The sequence below is a fragment of the Athalia rosae genome, chromosome 1, assembly GCF_917208135.1.
Source record: "Athalia rosae chromosome 1, iyAthRosa1.1, whole genome shotgun sequence".
Classification (NCBI taxonomy): Eukaryota; Metazoa; Arthropoda; class Insecta; order Hymenoptera; family Athaliidae; genus Athalia; species Athalia rosae.
This window is the reverse complement of record NC_064026.1, coordinates 16,108,313-16,123,149: the sequence shown is the minus strand read 5'-3', so window position 1 is coordinate 16,123,149 and position 14,837 is coordinate 16,108,313. Positions and strand designations below refer to the sequence as shown.

Here is a 14,837-nt window from a genome sequence, read left to right as displayed (position 1 = left end):
TACTTCATTACGTATCATCGTTATATTATTGTTTATTGATTATTATATTATTCTGTAAAAGGCATCTCGATTATTAGAAGTGAATGTTATCATATAAAACGTATGGTTTGTCGGATTGGCCGATGCAGGAAACCACCGGACCTTGAGCTGGAAGGACTGTTCAAACGGCACTTCACCACCGTCGAGTTCTTTCAGGGGACCATCATGAATCCCATTGACCTTCAACGGGTCAAGGTGAGCCAACACGAGTTCAAACACACTATCGCGATACGCGCACACGACACACTTTCCATTCCTAATTTATAACTAATAAGAACACCGACACAACAGACCGTTAATATTAGAATCCGACTATACGAATAATATTGAATCCCTCCCCTTCCCACAATCAGGAAAGAAAAACCAAGAACGTTCGCGGTAGCTTTCACGGCGCTACACCCGTTGCAAGAATACATTCATTCGGGCAAACTGGCGAGGAAAATCAACCGGGTAAATCGCAGTCGCGTATTTTTGTTTTCACTTATATCGAAACAGGGTGAAAGTTCGTGGATATTTTGTTCTCGACAAGTTTTTCTCCGTGAGACATTTTTTATTAATATTTTGGGGATGGTGTGGGGGTAAATCAAAAGATTCGCAAAAGCAGAGTTGTGATCGCTACTCGCGGACGACATAGTTACACATGTATCTATATGCACATACGAATATATATATATACATGTATATGTACACATTGTTATCTCCCCTCCCCCTGTTTACCGAAGAAAAATCATTTGCAGCAATGAAAAAATTAAAACAATGATAATAACTTATATAACGCTGGTGTACCTGCAGGGATATGGTTGTTGCCTGTGTGTTCCCTTTTAAAACTTCCTGCTACTCTTAGCATAAAAAGCATTTGTGTTTCTGAATAAGAATCTGCAAATCATCTTTATCATCTTGTTTCACTTCCCCCTGCCCCTATGAGTTGAACTATTGAATATATATTATATATACATATATTGTAAACCTACCACACGATATATGAGATGTTACAAATCATCCGCGTACATATGTTATCATACAGTATACATATTTCATTCGTATAAATAATTATTATGAATTACCTATGCCTGAAGAAGAAAAATTGTAGCAAACAAAATATCCAGTTTGAGATATTCGAGTCTTGTCCACAAGGACCGACATTTATATATAATATATTACGCAAAATCCTCATCAATCACACACCCATGAAAAAACACTAAATATATACATACGTATAGATCACTATATATATGTATATATTACAAATACACGATATGTGATACCCTGACAAAGCTAGGTTACCTGTGGATAGACCCATGCCTGCTGATGACCCAGGTGGGTAAGTGCCCGTGTTTTTCGAAGCTAGTTCATTATCAATTATAGAAAAGTAGAAATTAGATTAGCCTTTAGAGCATACTCCCTAATACTGTACTAATACCATACTAATTGTAAAACCAATACGGCAATCGAGGACACATCGGTATTAGATATATTTAATGTGTGTTGTCTCCTAGAAAATATCGTCATGTAGTCATACCAATACGCGATATTAGGGTGGTCTCAAACAAAAACTTCCAATTTTTCTCACACGAGCTCACCTAGTTTCTCTCTCTTTATCTCTCTCTGTTTTTGATTGCAATATCAAATTGATTTTCAAACTGCGAACGCTTGATTTTTGAAGCTTTTACACTCGAACGAGACGTGAAAAAAATCTTGCAGCATGTCAAATAGCTTTTTCATCACGCGAATAAGTTCCTTCGGAATCCCGGAATTCAAAATCAAACAACAAGAACTGTTTCCAAAATCTGAGGCTCGGAGAAAGATTTTTATTATAGAAAACAAAGATAACTGTAATCTAATTGAGAGATGACTTGACAAAGAACGGATGGAAAATCGAAAAAAGCAAAAAGAAGTCGATTCCAATCATTTTTCAGACCACCTTAGTTCGGATCTAATGATATAGTCATTCGTGTTACATTATATGTAAATATAGATAGACGTAGATTCGCATGTTCATCTGTATATATTATAGATACACTTTTCATTTGAGGATGTGATAATCATATTATGTATAATAGATTTCATTCATTTCATTTAATAAGATGAAACGTTTAGAATTTCATATATTATCCTGCCATTTGATTAAAACGTTATACGATGGCTCAATTTTTTATAGCTCATTTTTTATGACTTATTCGCATCAAACTGATCATCATTATTTTCAAATTTGTATTTTGCACCCTCGCTGAGAATGTTTATCTCATCCATTTCTTCGTTATTTGTCCACTGTTATACCATATTTACGTACATACGTATGTACGTACGTACATACATACATATGTACAACATATGTACGCATCGTATAATTACGTGGTATAAAATTTATTTAATTTTTATATGAATTTATTTTAATCTGGCTCGAAAATATATGAACGGATGAAAAAAATTGATAAACACAAATACGAAGGGCATTTTTTAGCTAATGAAATTCGTCTTAGATATGAAAATAATATGTGTAGAGAAGGTCCCATTTTAATTCATGCAACCCAGACATAATCCAATTTCTATAGAAGAGTTTGTGAAAAAAAGGATTAATGATTTTTTGTACGATCAAAGTACATTAATTCAAATGGGACGGTATTTATGGTTCGCACACCTATTAGAGAGTATACTATATTTTCGAAACCGGATATTCAATGTCAGTTGCTGTAATGTAAAAAAAATTCTTTGATGATGTAATTTGTATGCTAGAGGAGCATGAGCCAATATTTATTGACGGTACTCAGATAAAAACTTTTAGACAACCCGACCATATATAAATAAATATATGGAGAGCGTGAAGATGAGTCATTATAATAGAACCAAAAGTAAAAAATCAATCAAATTGATCCGACAAAATTACCGAACCATTCAGTCCCATCTCCACTTAACAGACGCGAACAACTCGATTCCGCTCATTTTCCCGTTCTTTTATCGCAAGTAAAAGAAAAAGAAAGAATAAGCTTTTCAATTCATTTATTAGTTTTTGTTTTTCAATATTATTGTGACGTCGAGAAATCGGTTGAAGATTACGTAGATCTCATACAGATATATCGGGAAGCACACGAAATACTTGCTTGTAAAACACGAGTTGTAATCAAAATTGGATGATAAAAAAAAAAATCTTGTTCTCGGAATCCAAACGATAGTTCGTTCAATGAGCGTTGTAATTGGTGTTTCACAAGCTATTGGAAAAAAAAAGAAGGCAGCGCCATTGTTGCGTTACCAAAAACTTTTAAAAAACTTCCGAATCTCTTACTAACAATCAAATAGAAAGAATAAAATGAAAATTTGGCCGTAATTCTAAAAAGCTTTGATAACGCGACACGAAACGCCCTTGTCATCGAGGAACTCTCTCTGTCCCTGTAAACTAAATATTTGTTAATAAAAATCAGTGCAAATACGAAATTAATTCATGATACATTTTTTAGGTGCACGAGGCGGACGCGTGTTTGGTATTGGCCAACAAATACTGCCAGGATCCAGACGCGGAAGATGCTGCCAACATTATGCGTGTCATCTCTATCAAGAATTATTCCGACGATATACGCGTTATTATTCAACTTATGCAATATCACAATAAGGTGAGACACATCGCGCCAATCATTGAAATCATTCATTTAACTCGCGATTATTCGATGTCCAAAGTCACGCGGTAAAAAGGCAAAACACAAAAGAAAAAAAATCAATAAATAAAAGTCAAACGTAGAGAAAAGAATCGGTTTCCATTTACGGGGGTTACGTGGCGTTTCTCTCGCGATGGGACCATTTCGCGATTGATCGAAAATTTTATTTGGCAATCAGTGGGATTCTGCTACCACGTCCAAATAAAAATTTTCATTTGCCTGTTGTTCATCTCTGGAATGAATGCTATGGTGGACTTGTTGTAGGCCTATTTACTCAACATTCCATCATGGGATTGGAAGCAGGGTGACGACGTAATCTGCCTGGCCGAATTGAAGTTGGGTTTCATTGCTCAATCCTGCCTAGCCCCAGGTTTCAGCACTATGATGGCCAACCTCTTCGCCATGCGCTCCTTTAAGACGGTCAGTATTCCTCTTCCTTCTCTAAAAAATATTCGCGCGAGCTCTATATTCGTTTAGCATACTCTCTCGGGTTTCTTTGTGAGGCGTTTACAGTGATGGACATTAAAGAATGAAAAATTGAATGAAAAAAAAAAAAATCAAAATTTGAACCGCGGAATCTCGGTTAGACGCAGTCATTGTCATCCACATCCTCATCCGTAGTCACAAATCCCATTTTCAATCGAAAAACTCACGAACACACGGCATGACGATCGCGAAATTCATCTTCATACACATCTTCGTCATCCCATAGAAAACACCATTTTATTAGTAAAATTAGAATAGTCTAGTGGCGTAGTGAAAAATCTTCTGTTTACAGTAGAAAACTATCTAGTCATCATTTATCCTTGAAATTTAATTTTCTTCTTAGAAACTTTATTAGATTAATCCTCTTCACGACCTGCATCGTTCTTCGAACTGGATAAAGCGTGCGTCGGTAAAATTTCCATGCGAATGAACAGGTATGCTTAAGCGGTACCAAAAAATTCACCTTCGGTAGAAGCAACGTGAGAAGAGAGAATGAAAATTTCGAATTAGACAATTGGTACATCACTGTAAACTTAATATCTGTACATGAAAATGTACATATGAAATTTAGAAATGGTTGGTTGATTGGAACCAGTCGCCTGATATGCAGGCATGGCAGAATGACTACCTTCGTGGAACGGGAATGGAGATGTACACCGAGACACTGAGCCCTACCTTCATTGGAATGCCCTTTGCCAAGGCCACTGAGTAAGTCAGTCTACGAGAACCAAAAAAAAAGACCAATAAACAAAAAATGTCCTCAAGCCGAAAGTTGAGCTCTGATACAAGAGACACGACCGAACGGCAAACTTTTCCACGCTTTTCATTAGTTATTTGTTTCTCAATTTTGTTCCTTTTTTTTCTATACTTGATCTTCATTTTAAAATTTAACCAAAACTCATGAACATTACAATATAACGGGTGATTCGAACTTTTTCATTTTCTATTTTCATTTGTTGATTTACTTGATTTTTACTTGGTGACATTTGATTGCTTGGGTGGTATTTGATTTTCTGTTTATATCGCCAAACCGACCGGCGGGTCGATCATCAACGATCAGAACATTCCATATTCGTTCTCGATGTATATTCATTGCTGTGATAGATTTATTTATTTTATTTTTCTTTTTTCTCTCTTATGCTTTAATTATCATCCAAAACTACATAGGCATAAGAAATCTCTTGAATAGAATTATTGCATCGAGTCAGAAACCGACTCGATGCAAATATTCTTATTCCAAAAAAATTTCGTCTCCACCCCGTCAGTTTCCAGCTTCGTAAATTTATGCATATCTCTATTTATTATACATACAGTGTCTATGTGTGGAAGTTTTTAATTTATTTCATTTCAATTTATTTATTGTTTTCAAAGAAATCCTAACCATTTATATCGCGGTTAATTTGCATGGAATATCGTGGATCAGGTTTGAAAGTCAGTCTCTTGAATCAGGAAATATCAAGGGATGAAGCTTCGCCTCGCCTATGTCTCTCACTCCGCTCCACTTTGCTGCCAAAAAAAGAGACGTTAAAAAATTTAAAAAAAAAAGAAAAAAAAACAAAGCAAACAATAAATCAAAAATGAAAGCAAAGAAAAACTTCTCTATATATGTAAATGTTTTCAACGTGTAAAAACTGTATCTGTGCTACACCTAATCAATGTGAACCACTTTTCATCGCTTCAGTAACGGCATATATACGTTATCATGTACATCCACCTGGCAAATATTATACGATAATTCTACTACTACTTCATTATCATACAAGCGCTGTATTAAACAAAAGATCACGTTACGTATCACGTAAATTTTCAGCTGGGAAACTACAACGAGAATTACGAGTGTATGTTAGGATAACGATACCCTGTATATCGCAAGATCGTGAAATCCATGAATTCCAATTTAATATTATTCCTATGATTCGCAGACGAGGAAAAACATACCGTTCGTCATTGTTGAATTACATATGTATGTAATATATACCTATGTATGTGAAATGATTAGGAGCTGTACCTACGATTCGTGGTTAGTAGACACTTTGTTTTCAAGTATGCAACGGAACAGAGATGGTTCGTATTTAGGAGTACGTGATGATCTTCAGAAATTTGTGTAAATTACAATTTTTTTTAATATCCGAAGCAAACAGCAACGACCGTAGAAATATGTCGGCTAGTTATTTTTCATTAGTAAATAAAACAGAATTTGGGGCGTTCCACCGCCGAATCATTTATTCTGTCCAGCTGATCATTCTGCATTCGAATGTTTTTTTTCCTTTTTTTTTTTTCTTTTCAATCATGACCGCGGAATCGATGTACCGCATGCTATCTGAATACCTATATACCCGTGACAAAAGAAAACAATCAGAACCCCATTCTTTCTGATCTCAGGATAATTGTTGCTTCGTTTGTAGTCGAAATTTTTTAGCGAGTATTGTACAGGTTAGATGGTATGGCGAATACGTGTATGGAAGGAAATAAAAATTCAACAAGATCCTGCGCACCCGCGGGAGATCCGGAAAGAAGAGACACAAGGTGTTGAATAACGGAACAAATTGTAACGACGAATCACGCGCGTACTTATCATTATATTAGCAATTATAGTGTATGTGGACTGAATTTATTAACTGATTAATAGAGGCAGAGAAAAGCAAACAAATAACCTAAAAGAATCGAGGAAAAATTCTTATGAGGGGGCTGAAATATCGGAAGTTTGACGTGGAGTTGGTTGGTTGGTGTTTCAGTCGCCGGATACTCAAGCGTGGCAGAACGATTACCTTCAAGGCACGGGCTGCGAGATGTACACGGAAACCCTCTCCCCGTCCTTTACCGGGATGACATTTCCCCAAGCCAGCGAGTAAGTTCTCGCTGCCACGGCTGCCACACATGCAAACTGTTGATGGTTTTTCTTTCGTTCAGTTTATTATTTTTTAATAATCGACTTATTCCCCATTTTTTAATTGATTTATCAATTGATTATTTTTTCTCGATATACATGTACATACGTAATTTTGATGATTGAGTAAATTTTGCATAGGTATATTTTTAGTAGATATGTCGGTATTCACATTTCATGTATATCTATACTATTATCTTCGTATTTTCTACGTGTATGATTAGCGAGTTTTTAAGAATTCCATTTTTTTATTTTTCCCTACAAAATAGTACAAAAATATATTGAAATACTTGAACACATGCTCTTTACATGCACCTGTGTGTTATCCGAGTTATCCTTGGAGTCGTCGAAGCCTGCAGAGTCATCGTATCGATGTATTTTATTTGCGATGTTCAATGTTCAACAATCTTTGAAATTCAATTGTTTTGAAACTAATTGTTTATTGACGAATGAATAATTCATTACGTTGTTTATACATTTGCAATTGTACCGATGACTCTACAAAGCATTTCACTTATTTATTTATTTTTTTAATTTTTTTAGTATAGATAACTGTGCTGTTTTGTTTCGTTAAAAAGCTGTTTGATGGTTATAAATCAAAGTTTCATTTTAACAAACATTATTGCATACAGCATGCAGAAAATGTCGATAAATGGATAAGAAATAATATTAGATGAATTTATATTGCATTAATAGGTTGAGAGTAAAAAAAGAAACAATTAATTATTCATCTAACCGCTTTCGCGATCAAAAATGCGCTGGAAGAGCAATTCACATACTTTGAATTTTATACGATCATAGATAAATTTTTTTCTTTTTGATTCGAATAGTTTTTCCTGTTCTATAACGACAAGGTTTTCAATCATATTTTGCACCATCGACGGCTATCCTTTCACGCCGAAATTCCGTTACATCGTCTTGAAAATCTTGTAAGAATCTATACTTCGATCATATAACGTTTCCATTTTACGTACTCGCATGCCCGCTGCTCTTCAATTATAAAATCGACGAAAAAAAAATCGACGGGAAAAATTCTGAAAAAATTAAAAAAGAAATTGATGAAATACAATCGCTAACACTCACTCCATATTCACTCATACCTAATGAATAGAAAGAAAAAAACAGAAGAAACAAAAAAACGACACCCACACGTCGGACAAACGATGTAACACGACGGATCAATTGAATTCGTACAGAAAAAAAAAGAAAAACGGATTCTTTGAAGAAGAATTGCTTGTGGCTGAATAATTTGATACGCGCAATAATATTTGGTGAACTTGAGCCTGCTATATAGGAAATTTGATTATAATATAGAGAGGACTCAAAGAAAAAGAAACTTAATCGCACGTTCAATATATCTATGATCGAACGATATTTTACAGCACTTGCGAGACGTTTTGAAAGAAAACGACCAAAGAATGACGACTGACGAAGATCCCAATCGATACGAGGGTAATAAAGGACAGATATTGTTCACGTAATATACAGAAATACACGAATAATAACTATAAGCTTTAGAGTTCACTTAAAACAGGTGAAAAATGGATAACGGTGTGGTGAAGCGCGGCGAATACGGTATGTCTGACTAAAGTCTGGCCCTACTACTGAACACTGATTTTATGCTTTCTCGCAATCGTGTCCAACAAAGTCTCACCTCGCTTCGTGTCTTCGCGTTCAAATTATTATCGACCGAATTCCTGACGACCGAAAATTCGATTCCGCCACGTTCACGGATATTATCCGCGTTAATTCCGCGGATCTTTCGTAGATAGAAATTACGGATAGTGAATATCGTAATTACTTCTGTACGACTGTTGAATAGGTATTATATTTTTCTCGCACTGTTCATAGTTGTAATCACGTTTATTTAATTGAAATTAAGAAAAGTAATGAAGCTAATTACATACTTAATTGAACACGTTTGATAATTTTTGTTTTCTATGTTAATTTTATTTCGTTTTTCCATCCATGCATATCGTGCGTACGTGCACGTGAAGTTTTATCGCCTACATACATATGTCTACTATATATGTATATTAGGGTGGGTCAAAAAAAACTTTTATTTATTTTTTTTTGAATCTCACACACAAAAACTTGTTGCTAGGCACCTCTAGAAAGTATTCACCCAGTGTGGGCTCTTAATATTAATGGGAACATTATCCTCATCATAGTTTTCTATTTTCAATTTGGTTTGATATTAAAATGGTCGTATCTCATCACCAATAGCTTATTGAGCCCGTACCATCGTCAATATTTGTAGGGAATTGAATTCTCTATAGAAATGGTCTTTTATACTTTTTCGATCACTCAAACCATTTCGAAGATATCCCCATTCGAATTCCAATACGTGGTGCATATGAGAAAAAAAAAAATTTCGAAAATTCGCCATTTCGAAAAAATTCGAAATTTTTTTTTTTCTCATTTTTGTAGAGCGTTAAATTTCCTACAAGAATCAATGCAGCGCATTCGATAATAATTATTACTCAGTCAGTAACAAAATTCAGAAACAGAAAGTTATTTTTCTTTAAATTCTTCAATTTTGGACCTTAAATATCTTTGAAATGGTGGGATTTATCGAAAAAGTATAAAAGACCATTTTTATAGAGCATTCAATTTCCTACAAATATTGACGATGGTACGAGCTTAACAAGCTATTGGTGATGAGATATGACCATTTCAATATCAAGCTAAATTGAAAATAGAAAACTATGATGAGGATAATGTTCCCATTAATATTAAGAGCCCATACTGGGTGAATACGTTCTAAAGGTGCCTAGCAACAAGTTTTTGTCTGTAAGATCCAAAAAAAATAAATAAAAGTTTTTTTTGACCCACCCTAAATATATATATTTATATATGTATATATTTATATATATGTATATGTACATAAATACACTAGTTTGCGTGTGTGGGAGTACCTAATTATTAAAGCAGTAAAGCCCCTTTAATAGTATAATTTATTCACATAATTAGTTGGATGATATATTTACATACGTATTATGTATACATAGAAAAAATACGAACTAAATTGATTATACAATACATTGAATGCTTAAACAAATTATACATGTAATATTCGAAGTTTGAGTAGATGAGAATGGGGTACAGGCGTTGGCTTAGAAACACGTTAGAAAATTTGAATCATTTTCGTTTTGGTCATGCTCTAGCTAGACTAGGTGGTATGAAATAAATTTCATTTATACATACCTATATTACGTATAATTAAGAAAAGAAAGAATTTCATCGCAATGCGACGCTTCATACGACACGCTCTTTATCTATCTCTATCTGTATCTGTTTTGCATAAATATAATGCCACCCACGCTGCATCCCGCATGAAACATCGTTTTCAATGAATCGAAAAAAAAAAATGATATTTTTCTGTAACTATATCAGAAGCTCTTTGACAATGAAAATTGTCTCTGAATTTTGTGATTGTAAAAATTCTCTTTTTTTTTCTTGAAAGAAAAATATCGAAGTTGGAATTGAAATGAGACCGCTTCACTTCCAACTAGCATATAAATAATTCGCTGAGTGTCTAGTAAAACTAACAAATAATCAAAAATCATCGCGATTTGCTTGTGCATTTCATGTAGACGTATCGAGACAGAATCTGAAGAGAAAAAATAGAGATAATTCTCATCTAACCCGAGTAAATTTCGATACCTCCACATGGAATTTGGATAATCATCCTTTGTAATACGCTGCATTCATTACCAGACTGCACATATTTATGTATGACACGCACGTCCCGTTGGAAACTAATCCGGTTGATATCTGGGATCGAACCGTTTTTATCGTAGTATCGTTATGAAAAAATCCTGTCCCATCTGTTTTGCGATGATAGTTAGTCTTGTTTGTGTGATTATAAACTGTTGTGTTGAAAAATTTCCCTCTTACCTTTTTACACGTTTGATTGTTCTATGCAACTGTTTGGATATGCTCCTGTAATTACAAGGGTGCTTTTTCCGTTGGAAAAATTGCCAACCAGCTAAAAGGAGCGAAAGAAAAAAGCAAACCGAATGCAAACCCGACAAGTTGAAGTTGTTCCGATCCGGTGTTCAAACGTTGAATTTTTGGAAACGCATCCTTGTGCATTATAAGAGTATCGAAGTCCGAATTAATTGGATGACATGAAATAATGTCGATAAATACTTAAAGAAAAGTAAATTGTTGTACCAAAGTATCAGGATGTTATGCACGGATTCATCTTAGGTTATGCTTCACGAAACTGAAGCTATTGCTGCTGGCTATTGAAATAAAGGGGGACGCGGGAACAGACAGCAAGATTTCAATCAACCCACGGGGTGCCAAAATTGCGGCGAACACTCAGGGATTTTTTATTGCTCAATCAGCCGACGAGGTGAAGCGGTAAGTTTGAGATGAAAGAATTGTAATTAAATTACCGCGTAGTACAAGTGAAGTCGAAATGAGTTTGGTGTTGTCATTATCGTCACCGATATCATCGTGATGATTATCGTTGTGAATATGTACTTATAAAAATTTGTAACATCTTATTGCAGAGCGTGGTTTTACTGCAAAGCTTGCCACGACGACATCAAAGATGAGACTTTAATCAAGAAATGCAAATGCAAAAACTGTAAGTCAATTTATTCACAATCAGTACTTACAACCTGATATACAGTACATTTTCTACCAACAAAAACCCCTACAATGGCGATTTACTCGAATTTCAAGATCTATGATAATTTATTCATTCATTTAATTGAATTAGATGTACATAAGGTATCTCTTTTTTATTCGTTTCAATCAGATTGAAGCAGAAATTAATAGAGTATAAAAAAACTGAAAAGAAAAAAAGAAATTCAATAGGTGTGATACGAGCTGTGGTAGCTTATTGATTTTCTCTCTAACGGCAAATTCATATAATCGTACCTCATCGGAGGTACGTTTGACGTTACGAAAAGTACGATATATATATATATATTTGTAGGTGATATTATCTCCTATACAAATACCTACACAGGTATTCAATTATTTCTATACAATTTGATGAAATCGACCTCCAAATATTACAATTTCGATACACGGGTATAGCTAATTATACTCTGACCTTGGCGACTCCAGAGTAGAATAATCGATGAAAAAATGAAAACGAAAAGCAAGAGCGGAAAAGAAAAGAAGAAAGACCAAGTCGCGGCATGGAATTTCACGTCATACCCGTTAAATTCCTCATAATAAATGGTACAACTTGAACTAGACGCATATAATACCATATTATGTGATACTTATATACACTACACCCAGTTGTTATATTAGATCATTGAATAACCATACATCGTCGTTTGAAAGAAAGAGATGAACGAAAATTCTTTGGATTTTACTAAAAGCAGTGTAACGTCAACATATATCGGGTGTTCCATACCAAATCACCCAACCATTTTGAAATTTCCCTCATTTCTTCCTAATGCGTATACGTTATCACTCGGAACTAATTCCAGAATTTTTCATTCATGAGAACTATTTTTTTCAATAACTTATTCCAGCTGATTACGAAGACTCCATTTTTGTTTATTGAAAAAATTTATAACCGCAGTTCTATGACTGAAACAAAAAAAAAAATCAATTCCCGGACGCAAACAGGACGGGTTTCCGATCTTTTTATTTTTTTTTCCAACGACGTTCAGACACCTGATTCGATCAACTTCAATGTAATCGGTGACAGATAATTTATGCTAAGTAAGCGACAGAACGAAGAAATGGTGTGAAATGTTAGGTGATTTGGTACGAAATGTCCCTTACATGTCGTTTAATGTACAATCAAAACATGACATGGTTGTTACAACGCTCTTGTGATATATTATCTAGTGGGGCAGCAGCAGCGCTCCTGGGGCCGTGACCTAGGTAACGTCTCTTGGTCTCTACTCGCTCGCTTACTCTCAAACTTTTCTGTTCTATATATACATATATATATAGAACATATATGTTCTATACGTTCTATATATATACCAAATAAGTCTTCTCTCTGTCTATCTGTCTGTCTGTCACTTTATCTCTTTTTCTCTTCTCCCTTTCTGCAACCGCCCTTATAACGTTACTAACCCGTCATTTTTCCAGTCTCTCTATCGTTCGAGCCATTTTATGTCCCCATTCGTTGCAGCCTCTTTCGTTCACTCTTCCTTTTTCCCTTTCTAGCTATCTATCTAACTGCCTATCTGTTCATCACCAATTCTATTTTGTATACATATTATTATACTATTACAACCTTTATTTTTGTGCCTCAGGATTTTGAACTCTTTTATGCATTCCGTATGAGGTGATGATGATGATGACAATGATTATGATGATGATGATGATGGTTGAAATAATTGCATTTTATACCCTTTCACATATCTATCTCGTGTATATACATGTATATGTATTTACGTATATGTATATACATATGTATGACATGGTTGAGTAATATTCCATTTTACATATAATAATTATTTTAAAACGGTTATCGTGATATTGATCATGAGTAGAAAATCAATCGAATTCGATTGACGATGAATGCACACTGGTGCTACTGAAGCATCGGATAATTCTTTTTTAAATTAGACCACGTGTTACAGCTGGATAATCAAATTTGAGGATAATCAAAGCCGTTTGAATCAGAGAAAAAAATAATTACAGTTGAAATTACTGGATTCGATGATCGGCCTCCTGTGCAGAAACAGATACGATTCGTGATAAATTTTTTGACTGATATAAAAAAGAATAGCGAATAAAGAGATAAAAATAAATAAAAAGTAAAATAAAAGAAATCGAAAGAAACGAAGCAGATAAAAGATGGAACATTGCGCAAAATTGACATGTACCCCCCGCCCCCCCGCCCCGATAGTTTCTGTCAGCTGGCGCATTTTTGCCTGACTGACTAAACTCTAGCTTGCACTCTGTTATGTGCCCTACGTCCGCCTTGCCTGCATGACTAGTCTCGGGTTTTAGATTAATTGCAATCGACGACGAAGCTCTATATTTTGAAATTGGGCTACCAGCGTTCGAGCTGTCATTGATGAATAACGATCAATAATAATGAACGATGAATATATATATAATATATAATATATATGAGACAAAAAAGCACTTAGGTAATATAGTGGAACAATTATGAAAGAAATTCATTGATTCATAAGCCTAGGATATGTTTGTATCATTTTTCTTCTTTTCTTTGCATATTTCATAAAAATATACTCAACTCACAAATGGGGCTTCCATCTGATATCGTTCACCTGACCAAAATCCTGATTCTCTCAGAGTCGGTCAAAATTAGAGAGTTTTGCTCATCGTGTCTTGGAAGTTCGCCTAAAACTGAAACTTGTCTTAGACACACGATCGATGGGATTCAATTCATACTCGTAATCGAAACTTGGGCAACGGTTTCGAAATGTCTTCGGACAAAAATTTAGAGAGACAACGCGCTGCCGGAGTCAAAATCAATCGGCGAAATACATTGGGATTTTAATTTTCCATCGCAGAAAAAGAATTCGCCGGAGTGAAATCTGTCGATCTAGCGCAAGTGCAGCCCAACGAAAATTTCATCTAATCCACATAGGATATTTCAAATAATACTATCGCCACAACCGACAGAAATACGCATAAACTTTAAACTCAATCTGAGAGGTTCGGTGCTTAGGTCAGATCGATTTCACGTTCACTTCCCCATCCGTACGTGATCCTAGGTATAAATTTGATTTTTTTTTTTTTTTCAAAATATTGATCGCGTAATCGTACATTATATTTATATAATACATTATTGCGAATCCCGTGATTTTCAG

The 14,837-nt window shown here is 34.8% G+C and overlaps 1 protein-coding gene across 50 annotated transcripts in view; it reads left to right on the top strand.

Moving 5' to 3' along the window:
* Positions 1-14,837, top strand: part of LOC105690568 (calcium-activated potassium channel slowpoke) — an 89,821-nt gene that overhangs the window by 55,596 nt on the left and 19,388 nt on the right. For 15 of the 50 annotated variants that reach the window (XR_007279354.1, XM_048658242.1, XM_048658246.1 and 12 more), the window contains exons 8-13: positions 129-234; positions 3,492-3,644; positions 3,951-4,106; positions 4,744-4,880; positions 11,275-11,430; positions 11,583-11,659. Coding sequence is in view for 49 of the 50 variants with exons in the window: in XM_048658242.1 (XP_048514199.1) it covers positions 129-234; positions 3,492-3,644; positions 3,951-4,106; positions 4,744-4,880; positions 11,275-11,430; positions 11,583-11,659 (785 nt within the window). In the remaining variant the exon portion in view is untranslated. Of the gene's footprint in view, positions 1-128; positions 235-3,491; positions 3,645-3,950; positions 4,107-4,743; positions 4,881-6,907; positions 7,021-11,274; positions 11,431-11,582; positions 11,660-14,837 lie in introns of all 50 variants that reach the window. The other 35 variants (XM_048658393.1, XM_048658279.1, XM_012408466.3 and 32 more) reach the window with 6 other exon arrangements.